At 46.2% G+C, this 14,224-nt stretch overlaps 1 protein-coding gene across 1 annotated transcript in view; it reads right to left on the bottom strand.

Annotated features, from left to right (window-relative positions):
- The window catches only part of CECR2 (cat eye syndrome chromosome region, candidate 2), a 45,069-nt gene that overhangs the window by 8,581 nt on the left and 22,264 nt on the right, over positions 1 to 14,224 (bottom strand). Inside the window, exons 6-13 of the mRNA XM_010002994.1 lie at positions 13,780 to 13,829; positions 11,269 to 11,438; positions 10,447 to 10,524; positions 5,494 to 5,650; positions 1,575 to 1,704; positions 1,249 to 1,286; positions 1,057 to 1,148; positions 659 to 785 (exon numbers count right to left, since the gene is read on the bottom strand). Coding sequence (XP_010001296.1) covers positions 659 to 785; positions 1,057 to 1,148; positions 1,249 to 1,286; positions 1,575 to 1,704; positions 5,494 to 5,650; positions 10,447 to 10,524; positions 11,269 to 11,438; positions 13,780 to 13,829 — 842 coding nt within the window. The remainder of the gene's footprint in view (positions 1 to 658; positions 786 to 1,056; positions 1,149 to 1,248; positions 1,287 to 1,574; positions 1,705 to 5,493; positions 5,651 to 10,446; positions 10,525 to 11,268; positions 11,439 to 13,779; positions 13,830 to 14,224) is intronic.

Raw genomic sequence — 14,224 nt, 5'->3', positions numbered from 1 at the left:
GAATGCTTTTACTTGGGGCCCTCAGTGACAAGCTGGGTAGCTCTAACTATTTTCCCTTTCAAGGTGATGCTGATGAGACTCAGTCTGCAGTGATGACCCACCACATGGGAACCAATTTCTTACCTAAGCAACATGTAGAATTTTAATGGGCATGGCGATTAAACCCAGTGTTTCTCATTTGCAGATTTGAGTTTTTCCTTCAGTAGCCCAGGAATCTGAAAACTACATTTTCCATCCAAAGGACCAGTTCATTCCTCACTTCTCTGTGGTACTCAGCAAACACTGAAACTAACTAGACTTCAATGCTTTTCAAAGTCTGTGTTAGATAAAAAGGAGCACACAGACGCACTTAAACACATGAAGGAATGATCTCAGAAAGAAATAGACTTTATTCTCTTTGTACATTCTGCCTTCACCATCTACCAACATGAGAGTCTCTTAGTATGCCATGCCCCAATTCAGCATGATTAAATTGTGCTAAAAACCTTGCTAAAAGCCCAGGCCTTATTACTCAGGAGTCCCTACTCTTTTGTCTGGCCTCACAAAAATACCCTGAAAGAGAATAAGCACACATCAAGTACTGGTGAGTAGGAAGAGATCACTGTTTGCTTTGACTGAGCATTGCAAATAGACAAACTTAGCATCTTATTGCTCTTACCACTGCCTTCACCATTGTACTTAAGACAGTTCCTGAACATGGTCTTCATATCGCTCACAAATTCTTCCTTGGTGCAGTACTGACCTCCATTCAACTTCTTCTCCATACTAGAGATGTCCATGGGGGCCTAAAACACAACAAAACCTCCCTTCAGTTTCAGCAAGAGTAGTGGGCCTTTCAAAGTTGCATAAATAGTTTCCTCATAGAGAAGGGATGGAAAATGGAGGCTGCTCTCCTGAGAGGCAGCCTCTCATCTTTTGTCTACTTGATTTGTAAGGCTAGAAGGGACTACCAGAGTCATGCAGATTGACTGCAAGTGTAACACCATCCACAAAGCTTCCAAATACATCCTGGTGAACAAAGTACATCAGTGGTGATGGCTGGACCACATTCCATACCTTTATGATCTGGTAGTAGTTGGGAGCATATGATTCATCAACGGGCTCCAAGAAGGGCCAAGAGTCCTTGTGAGCCTTTACCACATCTAGAACTGGCAGTAGCAAAAGAAAGGTGAATGGTTACATATACACCCAGGTGAGCATTTTACTTTAAGCAAGTTATGCAAAGGGCACCGATGGGGCAGGACTAACCTTTGTACATGGCTGTGAACTCATCATCCAGTTCAAAGCTGTAATGGGAAGCACAACAGTGAGTATGGAGACTGAGGACATCCAAGACATCCATCTCGTACATCAACTTCCCTTCCACTCCACACACAGTGCCATAATGCTGACAAACAGGCCTCACCACAAGAACTCCTCTAGCGTGGACCAAACACAGATGTTTCTCAGCTTGTTCCTTGCTGTTTTACAGCTTCACTTCTCCCTCCTCATTCTTGTGAGCAATCACATTCCTCTCTTTCCCATACTGACTACGTCAATGCACTTGGGTGCTGCACGCCTAGCTGCATACTCACAGATCCTTGGGCCTTCGGTCTTCCCTGGTAGGGGAACTGGGATCCAAGTGGGAAAGCTCAGGGGGGAGCTCCTTCCCCTGTGCCAGCAGCCAGGCCCGCTCTTCACGAAGCTTCCTTCTCTTGGCTCTTTCTGCAGTGGGGAGGAAGGAGAGTTGAAAAACCGTTTAGCAGTCTTTGTCAGCAACAACTCACAGGGAGAACAAAGACAGCTCCTGCAGCTCTCAAGAACTCCAGTGAAACGTTCTTTTTCTTTCAGTAAAAGCAGCAACAGCAGAGGAGCAGAGAAGGTGAGAATACAACACACCATCAATTCCACTCTTCATCTTCTCTTGGCTCTACTATAATCAAATTTGAAACATTACTGTGATACAAGTGCTCCCCTAGGCAGCTTCCAGACAAACTCCTCAGCATGGTGTAGTACAAAGAGAGTAGTTAAATGCACAGACGTAGCCATAGATTAGCGCTATGGAAAGAGCTGGCTTGTTAAGTTACCATCCTCCAGATACTCCATCTCAGCCAGATGAACTCAAGGCAGCTGGTTTTGCACTGAACTGGTTGAAGAGCAGTGCTAAGGGAAGGGTGAAGTTCTACCAGCTAGGTGGCAATGAGCAACTGGGGTCATTAATATCCTCCACCACCATGACTAGCTTTGGGAAGACAGCTCAGGTTGGCCTGCACAGCCGGCAGCCAGAGCAAGCAACCTACCACCCAGGGGGGCCACTGGGACAGCTTTGGTTTAAGAGGTGAGAGACAGGAAGAAGAAATGCTGGTAATATAACCTGTGGTTTGCAACCAGACAGCTGGCTAACAGATTGCTTCATAATAGAAAGTTTATGGGCTCTTATGAACCTCATTTCCTTTTTCTTATAGGAAATCTGAATTCATTTGACTTGCTAAACACCTGTGGTTGTACCAACTTTCTGTAGGAATAGAATTCTGTGAAAGTAATGTTCAAGGAGAGATGACATTGGAGGAAAACCACAGAAAGCAGGCCACATCAGGGGAACACCCAGAGTGAAAGAAAGATGGGGTAGACTTGGCTAATACCCTCCAGCAGAGGCTCCATCTTTGGACAATGCCAAAGACGCAAGAAACACCAGCTCTGGTGGACGAGTATTAATCTACTGCCTTACTCTGACTCTCAAAACAAAACTTGGCATGGGGATTGAAGGCACAAGAAAACTAGAAATAGCTACAAGGTGGGTATTTCCAGGGAGGTACATGTCCAAATAGATCTAAGAGAAAGACTTGTAAAATAGAGTCCGCATTTCCCATTAGAAGACTTTGCGTAGCACTGAAGTTGGGAGGACAGGACTTGCATATAAGATGTCCTACAGAATCTAACAGATCTATCCTGACATTTAAGTATAACAAGTCCCATATCAATCTGCAGATAATAGAGATTATATGAGTCAGTCCAAGCACAACTAAGTACTTCAAAATGTTTTTGGTAAAATCAGCATGACATTGTAGTGCATGCCTAAGTGAGAAAGATGAGGCAATGTTTTGAGCAGCAACAGGAAAACCTAATGGCAACATCAGCCAAGAAGTAAAGTGATGTAGATTTCAGAAATCCATCAGGGCCTGCCAAGGGATCTGACCTGGTAAACTGACAGGCATCAGGGGGTGCTACGCTGGTACCAGACTGGAGCTCAGTCAGGATTAATAGCAAGTGCCTCTACTACAACAAGTAGGTAGTAGAGCATATTAAAGAAAGATCACTAGCAGAGCTCATTGTCAAAATGTTGGCCTGGGTTGAGTCCTACCCAGCAGCTTTCAAAATCTCACCAGTGCCATAAAAAGTACCTCAAACAATTAGAAAGTCACGTGTGAGAGAGAATGTTGGAGCAGCATCAGGGAAGAGAACTGAGAAACCCTAACCTGCTGTTGTAGAAATCTAGAAAGCTGCTTTAACTCATAAATTCAGGAAAGTACAGATGGGCCCAGCAGGATGCTCACTACCTGCGGTGTGTGTTTGGAGTCAGGGGAAGTGAAATCCCAGACTGGAAACAGTAATGTGATCTAAAACCAGGCATACAGTCCAAAACTGAGAAGCAGGTGAAGTGCTGATGATGTTCACCAGAGAGCAGATATTTCAGCCTGTGTTTCATATCAACCCTCTACAGAAGACCTTGCAAAATTAATGTTAAATCCCAAACAGATTGCAAAATATAGGAAAGTCTTTGTTACACTAAAATCTCTATCAATGGATGCCCAGTTTTAACAAGTTTGAACCAAACAAAACAAATGACTTAATTTTCAAATCACTTTCTGACCATCATAAGAGCTGTCATGAAAGTAAATGTTAATGGGTTTGCTTGGCAATACAGAAAGATGGTTAAGAAGCCAAAGTTTTACCTGGATAGCTGCCATTTCTAGGATGAAAAATACTGCAGTGATTTAACTGGACAAGTCAGCCATTTAAATAACCTTTCCAAACAGCTTTTGCACCAGCTTAAAAGGAGACTTTTCCTGGCTGAGCCTAAACTGACTAGGGACAAATTTAAGCTAAACTGAAGGAATCTGCACAAAATAAAATAAAAGCACCTCTGCAAAGAAAAGCATAAATGTAAGCTAAATGGGCTTAAAAAAATTCAGTGCCCAATCCCATGCCAGCTTCTTCCAGTGACTCTGGTGCCTTTGCATCAGATGACGTAGTGATTGCATTTACCCAGAAAAGGACATGGTTTATACCAAGACAAGATCTTTTACAGGTACATTTATCTTTGTAGCTCTTCTGGAACTTCAAGATTAATTTTTTTCTATACAGATAAGAATTAAAGCACAGAGAATATGCATTTTGCCAAGGTGAAACAGGTATCTGTGGCAGGCATGGAAGCTGGATGATTCTCAGTTTAAAGCACCAGTTTATCTAGGACTGGCAACAAGGAATATATGAAGGCCAAGCAAGTAATTTGATTTTCTAAAGGTTAGAAAGGTAAGCAGGTAAAATAACCTATTCTTAGATAACATCTGGTCTGCTACCAAACATCTGGTAGCAGACTGTTTCATCTCAGAAAGTCTACAAGGTTTGTATGAAGTTAATCTTCTTTCCTTTTCTAATTCGTTATCCACTTCAGGATTCACAATACTGATACCACCACACATCATTACCAGTTTTCTGAAGATGTTCAGCCCTTCCCTGGAACTCCCAACGGCTCAGCCAGCCACTGTGGCAAAAGCAGCAGATAAAGGAATCCCCATGAGGGAGGCTGACAGAGAGAAGGTGCTCAGAAGTGAGCCTGCTCTTAGACAACAGTGTCTACACATGCAAGCGGAACACCTGCTGCCTCTGCCTCGATCCAACATATGAAACTCAACATGGATGTTTCTTGCTGTACAAGTTTAAATCAGCATTTAATTCAAAACCCCAAAAAATCAAGACCTGCACCTGGAATTGCCACCTCCAGTGCTCTATTTAGTCTGATCCTCTCAACTTTAGTTCTCCAACTGGTAAGGCTAGTAGCAGTATAAAAATATTACTCATGCTACTCGCATTTTGTCCTCTTCCTTTTCTCCTCATGCATTGGGCCAAAAGAACCAAATGCTATTCAGCAAGAGCCAAGCCAGGTAATCCTGCCCGCAGGGAAATTCATGAGGAGGCAAGTGGGGAGACACAATAGAACTGAGGACAACATGAATAGCCCCCAAAAAAGTATAACTGGGTCAAGGGAGAAAATAGGCATGATTTGAGGAAGCAACACAGTGAAAGGGTGCGCTAGAGAACAGCCACCAATGCCAAGGGAGATAGACAAAGAAAAGAAGCTACAGTCAGGCCAATTTATCCAAGGTAAGTGCAAAAAAAGATATTCCTGTTAGCAAGTCTGGGAGGGGACAAATGCAAGTGGCAGATCTTAATTCAAGATCTCAGTCTTGACTTTGAAAGCTTCCAACTTTGCTTCAGATTGGCTACATGTACCTTCCACTGCTTTGACCTTCTCCTCCATCTCTCGCTTCCTCTCCTCCTTTAGCAGCTGTTCCTGCTCCCTCTTCTGTACTGCTATAAGGATCTGGCGCTCCTCCTCTTCCTCTCTACGCCTCTGCTTCTCCATCGAGCTCAGCACACTTGGGTTTACCTGTGACAAAACAGTGCACCAAAAACTGTAATGCGTTGGTTTATTGAAGTGTGAGCAGAGGCAGCTTTACTTCGAGCAAGCGTTAAAGCATGAATGGCTGGGGGGGTGGAAGAAAGGGGAGGGAAAAAAAAAAAGATTTGTACACATGAATTCTCTGATGAAAAGCAGCATGTAAAGGAAAGTTATTTGTCAAGCAATGAAATCCTACTGACACAGGGACAAAGGAGAAGTGATGGGTTAGACAAGCTGCTGCTCCACCAGGGACCACCGGGTATATTTCCCTTCTAGGCAAAGGTTTCAGACTGTTGACATCCCCTCACAACACCTCTACCCCTTCCAGATACAGGAGTTCTGAGTAGCCAGTGTGAGTAGAAAAGACTACCTTGCTATAAAACGGAGTACTTAGGATTGGAAAAGAGACTGGTACAGCCTTGCATCAAGGTATGGTTTGGAGTGTTTTCCTTTCCTGTTCAAAATAAAAGCCACCATATTTCTTTGTGCTAGTCTTACCTGTACAAGCTCTCGCTTGTTTGGACAGTTTTCCTGCAGGGTACCCTAACCAGTTTTCTCCTTCAAGGACACCTGGCTCTTTATTACCTCACTTCCTCACCTCCCCACTGTCAGCAGGCTGCAAGGCTGTGCTTGATCCTACTTAGACAGCAGACTTCCCAGACCAGAGATTGCCTGCTCCTATTTCTCCAATAAAGTGTGAGATGTATATATATGGCAATGTGGAATTACCTTTATAGGCTTAATTTAATTATAAGACAAATTAATCAGTCATCCACCAGCCTCTCCCACCTCTTTGACTTCTTGCAAAACCAAGGTATGTGTGCCTTATCAGCAGGGAATATTGACCAAAACAGTACAATGTGCATACTGTTTTCTCCACCTTCATTTTCAGGGGATAACCAGCAGCCACCACTTAGGCAGGAGTCCTTTCCTCAGGATTAGCAATCAGCTGGGGTCCCATGGCTGCTACTCAGACCATCAGCTTCTCCAGGCCCAATATTAGTCTCCAGAAAAAATCTGGCACCATGATTACTATTTGTCCTTGTTTCATTGACTAGAAGTAGAACCTCAAGGTGTTGTGATAAATGCATAGAAATGTCTGGTTTTGGTACACATTCATTCCCCTCTGACTTCTTTTCCTGTACATAGCACTGCCCTAAAATCTCCCCCCTGTCTCTCTCCATGGACAAGCACCGTGTATTATCTCCCTGTTTCCAAGAGCAAAAATAAACTAAGATAATTATGCATCAACCACCAACAGCCACAGAAAAGTGTCTGAGAGAGAGTGATGGGACTTTCACAACATTAAGACCAGATCCTGCATCTAAAGACAGACTGGACAGCAAAAACACCTATTCTGTGCTGATCCTTTTTAGGCAAACCCCACAGTACCATCTCATCACAAGGGAACTCTACCCATGTTATTTTCCTTTTTAGATCTTGGCCAAACATTAGTACTTCGCTCTTCTACCACCTTCCTAGGGAAACCATTCTGTGAGGCCACATGCCTCTAAGTTCATCAGCTCCTCCTTGCATTTGGTGTGAAGTTCATTTCTCATCCCCTATTCCTAGCTATGTTCTTCTGGGCAAGCGTAAATTCTCCTCTTCTTCAGCCACATCCCAGCGTTTATGGGCTTCCTCAGACGCTTACACAAAACTCCCACGTTTCTGTAATTAGGTTAAATGTTTCCTTATAAAGCAATCCTTCCAGCTCTTTAATCATTCCAGTTGTTTGTCTCAGATCTTTCCTCCAACTGATCAATATCCAAACACCAGGATGCACAGGACTGAAAAACCTATGTCACGGTCAAGAATCTACGGAACCAAGTTCTACATTTTCACTACTGAGTCTTTTCATATCTCTTTCTCAGCCACTCTACCCTCCTATTTTCTACTCATGAACAGCAACCAACCTCCTTTGAGGCCCATTCCTGGCCATCATCAACCAGTTTTCCCCTAACTTTCTTGATAATTAGAAATGCAATAAGAACAAAAAAAAAGTCAGACTCTGCAACAATTAGGAAGAGGTGTGTGGGAACTAGACACCATAACTTAGTACACAAATTATTTTATTGAGGATGTGACCATCAGCCTTTAGATTCTCCAGCCAGTAGATCTAAGTCAGCCTGGCATGCCATGCTCATTTCTTCAGCTGCTGGTGCACAGGTCAGACCTTCCCCTTGCCTGGATTCATACAGATCCCACCATTCATGTCCTACAGAAACATGAACACAACATCCAAGCTGCAATGCTCACACCAGGACCTTTCCAAGCCTGCAGGGTGCTTTTAGCACTCTGGCCTGAAATGGCACAACACAGAATCCATAGCATGCTTCAGATCAACCCACCACAAATATAACATCCACAGAACAACAGGACAAATTTAAGCAAAGGAGTGAATGTCACCCTAGCAGATCTAGAAAGAGAAGAAAACAGAAAAGTAGAAACCACAAATGTAATGTAGTGAGGACCAAGGACTGCTGCAAACACCTGCAACTACTCCATTTGCTTCCTGCAGCACTTGCACAGCAGCTACAGTGCTGGCACAGGCTCTTTAAGACACTTCAGACACAGAAACAGCCTGATTTTCAGAGGGACCTACTGCCTCGTGTCCCACTTAAACGCATTGGAGCTGAGGGTCCTCAACTCAAGGTTAAAAACTAAACAAACAAAACCAAGTAAACTACTAGATGTGATGGAAGCAGACACCTATTGGAACGATAAAAGCAACAACCCAACAGAAGTTAAACTTCCTTCCTGAGCAAAGTGGTGGCAAAGGGACGTTCCTCCAACTTCCTCCCCACTTGCAGGATAAAAAACATCCCCCGCATCTGTGCCCGCAGCTCTATCGCCTCCTTCCCTCCGCCAGAGAGCACTCCAGGACACAACATCCCTGGCCTTCTCCCTCTTGGGACCCTGAAAGGGCCAAACTTCTGCCTTTTGCTTTGCTCTCCAGACAGTGGGTATCAGACTTCAGGGGCAGAAGGCCAAGAGGTGCAGATGCCCCGGGCACCCTGGCCCCTCGCCCTCCAAACCTTCCCTGCTCCGATTTCCGCAGCAATACCCTAATGAGGGTGCTGTTCAGGCGGCTCTTTAATGAGGAGCTAATCTGAACCACCTGTTGAGAAATCCCCTGCAGGATTAGGAGCCTATGGAGCAGTTACATGTCGGACCTAAGTGGCATCCAGCTTGTGGAGCTGGGATGAAGGGGTCACCCCTGTGCCAGGCTGAGGTTTTCCTCCCCCAGACTTGCCTGCTGCCCATCCCTTGCTTGGCAAACAAGCCATCAGCTGGCACCTTCCCTGGCTCCCCTGTGGCAGGGATGACTGCCACGTTCTGCTGGGGAGCCCCTGTGAACGTGCCCACCCTTGTGTTGGCTGACTCCCCACATCCTGGCACAGTGGGTGCAGGGAGGGCCCCCCACTCACTGGAAACGTTTCAGTGGCCCACAGGCAGCAATTAGCAGCCCTCTGCCGCCACAGACCTGGAGCACCTGCGGTACTGATTAGCATCATCCAGGCTCCATGTGTTTCCCACTCCCCTCCTCCTCTGGGATTTCTGCCGCTTGTGAACAAACACGTGTCCCTGTGCTTCCTGCACGGTGGGCTTTGCAGTGAGCAATTCTGGCCCCAAACTGACCATCACTGGGGTCTTATTTTCCTCTCAGCAGGCTTTTATCTGCTGCATGACGAGAGGTTCTTCCTTCCTTTTATTTATCTATTCTAAGTAATTATATTTACTGCAGGGAACTGCACTTTCTCCTTTGTTTTGCAGGAACCCCTGACCCTGGCTCATGTGGAATATTCCCTGCAGCTTAATTTCCCAGGGTTTCACCAGAAAACACCCAGGCAACTACATTTTGGTGACATCTACAGTGAGAGATTATGCCACGGCCCGCTAGAATCAAGCCAATTTTTTCCTCCCCAGCTAATCCTGTGTTGCCTGACCGATTGCTTTGGGTAGCAGTTGCCAGTTCAAAGACCCCCCATATCTCCACCGTGCCATGCCCCTGGCTGTGCCAACGTGACTGCTGGGGGCTGTGTGGTGAACTGGATCGGAAAGCTGATCTACGTTAAAAATAACCCCGACCAAAGAAAAAGGTTATATTTAACTCCAGTCATTTTCCTGCGTCTGGTTCACTGCACAGACCTGCACGCGGCAGCGCCGCTGCGCTGATGGGGTGGAGAGGAGATGAGGGTGAGGAGGCACGGAAAGGGCCGTTTCAGCTGACAAGGCTGCAGTTTGATAAGCGTTTCTTTAAGCAGCCTAAATTGTGACTTCCATTTCCAGCTGACCCTCTCCTAGGCTCAGCTCCATCCTGCATCAGTCATTCTTCTCTCCCTCTGCACTATCTACACCCTCATGTGTTTGCAGCCTCACGTTTTCCCCTTGGCTGAATTTCTGTCATTTCCCTTTGTAAGCCGGTTCTGCTAGCCCTCTCATCCTTCTTCAACTTTTTCTTTGAACTGCCTCGAATGTGCCAGCACTTTCATTGAAGTGGAATTCCCCAGACCGAGAGCAGATTTCCATATGCAGCTGCACCGGGGTCTGCGGCGAGGCCGGTTACCTCTGCGATCCAGAGGGCAGCACCTCCCTGCTCGCCATAGAAACCCCGAGTGTCAGCCTGCCTTTGACAGGCATTACCACCCATCTCTCTTTCAGCACAAGCACTTTCAAATGACTCCTTCCCACTGAATAGCGATGCTGCGGGTTATTTTTTTTCCCCCAGGAGGCATCTGCTCTTGCCTCCCTTCAGTCGTCCTCCCCCTCGCTCCCCCCCTCACCTCCTGCTTGATTGGTTTGATGGGCTGATGGTCAGACATCCACCTGGGAGAATACTCTGTCCGCTGTAGACGCTTCTCCTGAAACAGGGTTGAGAATTGAGGGAAGGAAAGAGAGAGTGGAGGAAATTAGGGCACATCGGTGATACTGGCAGGAGAAACTCTGGGGGCTAGAAGTGACCATGAAATCCCTATTAGCTTTACAAGGGTAGCAAACAAGCGAACTGAACTCAATCCAAGAACACCATGCTGACTGCAGAGCCCATTTTACCAAGCCATCTAGCCGAAGGATTCCGTTCCAAATCTCTCCCACCTGAAAACATTCAGTTGACAGACAATACCCTTCAGAGTTTCAGGGCTCTGACATACCAGCTCAAGCAGACTTAGCTAGGACAGCTAAAGCAGCCACTGCCCCTTCAAGCAGGGCTGGCTGAGAAACAGCAGTAAAAGTGAGATCAGAGGCAGTTGGCAGAGAAAAGCTAGGCTGTAAATCGCAGCAGTTCAAAAGCAGAGATTCCCTGCTAGCAGAAAAGAGACAGAGAAGATGGCTGAAGACAGTAACCCCTTCAGCCATCCTACCTATGCTGCTGTGCAGTCACGAACCAAATCCTTCATTATCAACTCTAGCCCTGCCACTCCATGAGGGAGAGTCTTTCACCCCATACACAAGCTAAACAGCCCCACATCAATGACACTTGGAGGCTGGAATGGGGGAGAGCACGACAGGGGAACAGGCTTCTTGCATTTAGCTCTCCTTCAATCAGCAGAAGTCCATGCTCTTGGAAGCAGTCATAGAGAGGTAAACAGGATGTCATGTCTCCTCACCTTCTGTGCAATCATGTTGCAGATCTCCGGCAGGAAGTCTTCACTCAAGAGTTTGTAGAGCTGCCGCTCTCTAAGGGAAGTCCTCTCTCTGAAGCTTTCTGTGACCTGCCTCCACTCCTCTTCCGTCTGACACAGCAGCCACCATGTCCCACGGCCAGGCCCTTGGGACCCTTCAACAACATGAAAGGATGTTATCTCCACAGCAGTTATGACTAGCAACTTTTCTTTATCCCTTCTCTCCTCAGGGCTCAGGAAGAGCAAAAGATACTGCCAATGGCCACTGTTGAGAGAGACATGCTCTTTGCTATAGACCCAAAGCTCTCTTGAGCACTGCTACCTCCCCTAGTGACACCAGAAGTGATGCCAAGACACAAAGGAGGTACACAGATGAGGAACTAACGGTGGTACATTACGATGCATGGGTAGTGTGACAACATCCCTGTAGCAAACCTCCACACCAGTATTGATGGAGCAGAGAAAAGGATTTTATTTGTTTCTTGTAATGGAGACTATTAGATACAGGGTGTATCTAGATATAGGACATAGGGTAATGCAAATGTCTGATTTAGTCTGGCAGCAGAATAAAAACACTGAAAATTAATGTTATTTGAAATAAAGCCTTTTTTCTTCTTTTTTTTTAGGCACTGCAAACCTTTGCTGCGGTGAATAAAACCTCCCATTCTCCCCAAATGTAACATTTTGTTTGCAGGCACTTGAAAGAAGAGAAGAGGAAGTCAAGGACAGGCTTCATCAGGCTGCCAGATGAGGGGGAAGTTCCAAAAGTTCACATCCCATCCCTGCTCAATCCAGAGTGGGATCTGAAGCAGATCTCCCACTGCTCTGAAGCATGTCCCAGCTACCAAGACACTCCAAGCTGTTCTGCCTTGTGTGAAACATTTGAATATTAATTGTGAAGGAAGGACTCTCTCGCGTGGTGGTTGGAACACCCACCTGGAGAAGGGGAATGTGGTTCCTGCTCCACAAATGCTTACACAGGGCAGAGAAGCCTCATGGGTTGCAACTTGCATGCTTTGCCTCAGGATGCTCTCTAAGCAAAAAACGTTGTGGTTCATTTTTGGGGAGGGGGAAGAGGTTGGTTCAAACTCCTTCAGGCTGAGAGGTTCTCAGCTGCCTCTACACTTTTCTAGACCTAACCACAGCCTACTGGAAAGAAAGCAATGGTCACCACTCCCACTGGCAGATGTCACGCAGCTTCTCACTGCATTTCCAAGAAAATAAAAAATGAAAAATATAAAAGAAAAAAAACCCAACAGAGCCCTTTTCTCTCTGACCCTGGGCCCTCTGTGGATTTGATTTGCTAGTGGCTCCAGCACATGAGCTATCAGGTTGCCTCAGTAAGATTGGAGATCTGCAGCCTCCCTCCAGCCACCTGCTCTCTGTTGGAAACCTCCGTGCCGTGGTAGTGGCACAGAGCAAGCGTGTGCTAGCTCCAGGTCACAGGCCAGCCTACAGCTTAACAAGCCCTTGGCTTCAGCTCGTTAATGCACTGGGGATTGGAAACGGCCATGGCAAAGGACCAACCACGTGCTGGTTTCTGTGGCCCTGGCTATGAAGCTGTCCCCTGCCCACCTGCAGGGGGGAACTTACCTGCACGCTACCCCTAGAACCTGCTTCCTCATTTCCCCTTCCCTTGCCAGCTGCCTATGGGCGACTCAAAAGCAACCTAGACTGAAGCACTGCTTTGTGCCACTCTGCAGCTGAAGTGACACTGTTTGCTGGGAGACAACCATCTGATAAAACCCCCAGTGCCTCACATGCTTCACTCCCGCTCTGCTGCCCAGCTCTGGAGCAGCTGCCAGGAAATCTGAAAACAAAGGGCAAAGGGAAGGAGGCACAGCAAAGACAATGCCAACCTTGCCTTTGATTGCAGGGCAACAGGCAGGCTGAGCCTCTGGGTTATGTGGAAGCCGATGGATCTGCGTGTATGAGTCCCAGCCTCCTTAGACTCAGTTTCACATTATGTTGCCAACTTGCTTTTTCTGCTTGCCTCGTTAACCCTTAGGTGGGTATCTCCAAGTCATCATTTACTGATTTCAGCCACCCAATGACCACTGGGAAGGAGAGCTGAGGACAATCACAAAGGTTCTTCCTTCCCTATCTTGGCATCACTGACCTCACTCTCTTCCCAGTCTGAAAAAATGCACCCACTACAAACAGGGGTTTGTGTTCACCTTATCCCTGGAGTAGCAAGGGCCATTCACAGCCCATTTCCATCAACTTCAGTGAGTAGGTGGGCCCCTAAGGCCTAGTGTAACCCAATATGTTAAATTTCTTCATCCCAAACTAATCCACAATAAAATAGGAAGCCCACAGGTGCCCAGCCTCCCAGCTGCAAGGCAGCCCTTAATATCAACCCCTCCGTCCAAACTCGGCCCCAACCACTGGCAGAAAGACTCTTCCTTTCTGGAGAAATTAATCTCTCTGGGCTTTGACAATTTAAGAGCCACGTTAGCTGATTTTATCAACCCTGATCCAACAAAATCTCTTTACCATTTCTTATCTGAGTCTCACGGATTAGCAAGTTCTCTTCTGCCTTCTCCCTACCAAAAAAGAAAAAGAGGAGTGATACAATAAATGCACTACTTCACAACACTGAAACACAGCCACTTCAAAGGAGAATGTAGGATACAGCAATTATTCAATGCACAGTAAACCTGTGAAAAAGAAAGCATGCAGGACACACATTTGATATACATAATCACATATATTTATAATAGCTTCAGAAAAATTTAAGAAGTGACGGTGCAGGCTGGAGTTTGGAAAGGACAGTATTTGAATTCTTATGGGAAACACCCCCAAATCTATACTGACACCAGTGGCCAGAATTTTGGCCTCGAGGGTTATGCAGTGAAAGTGTTCTTTATCAGGAGTGTATGCCCTAGCACTGCATGGGGGAATTGCATCCAAAGTGAGGCAGCTGGAAGAGCGATACCCA

This window comes from Chaetura pelagica, unplaced genomic scaffold, assembly GCF_000747805.2.
Source record: "Chaetura pelagica isolate M959 unplaced genomic scaffold, ChaPel_1.0 scaffold117, whole genome shotgun sequence".
Lineage (NCBI taxonomy): Eukaryota > Metazoa > Chordata > Aves > Apodiformes > Apodidae > Chaetura > Chaetura pelagica.
Note: the sequence above shows the minus strand (reverse complement) of the source record. Positions and strands in the feature narration are given on the sequence as shown.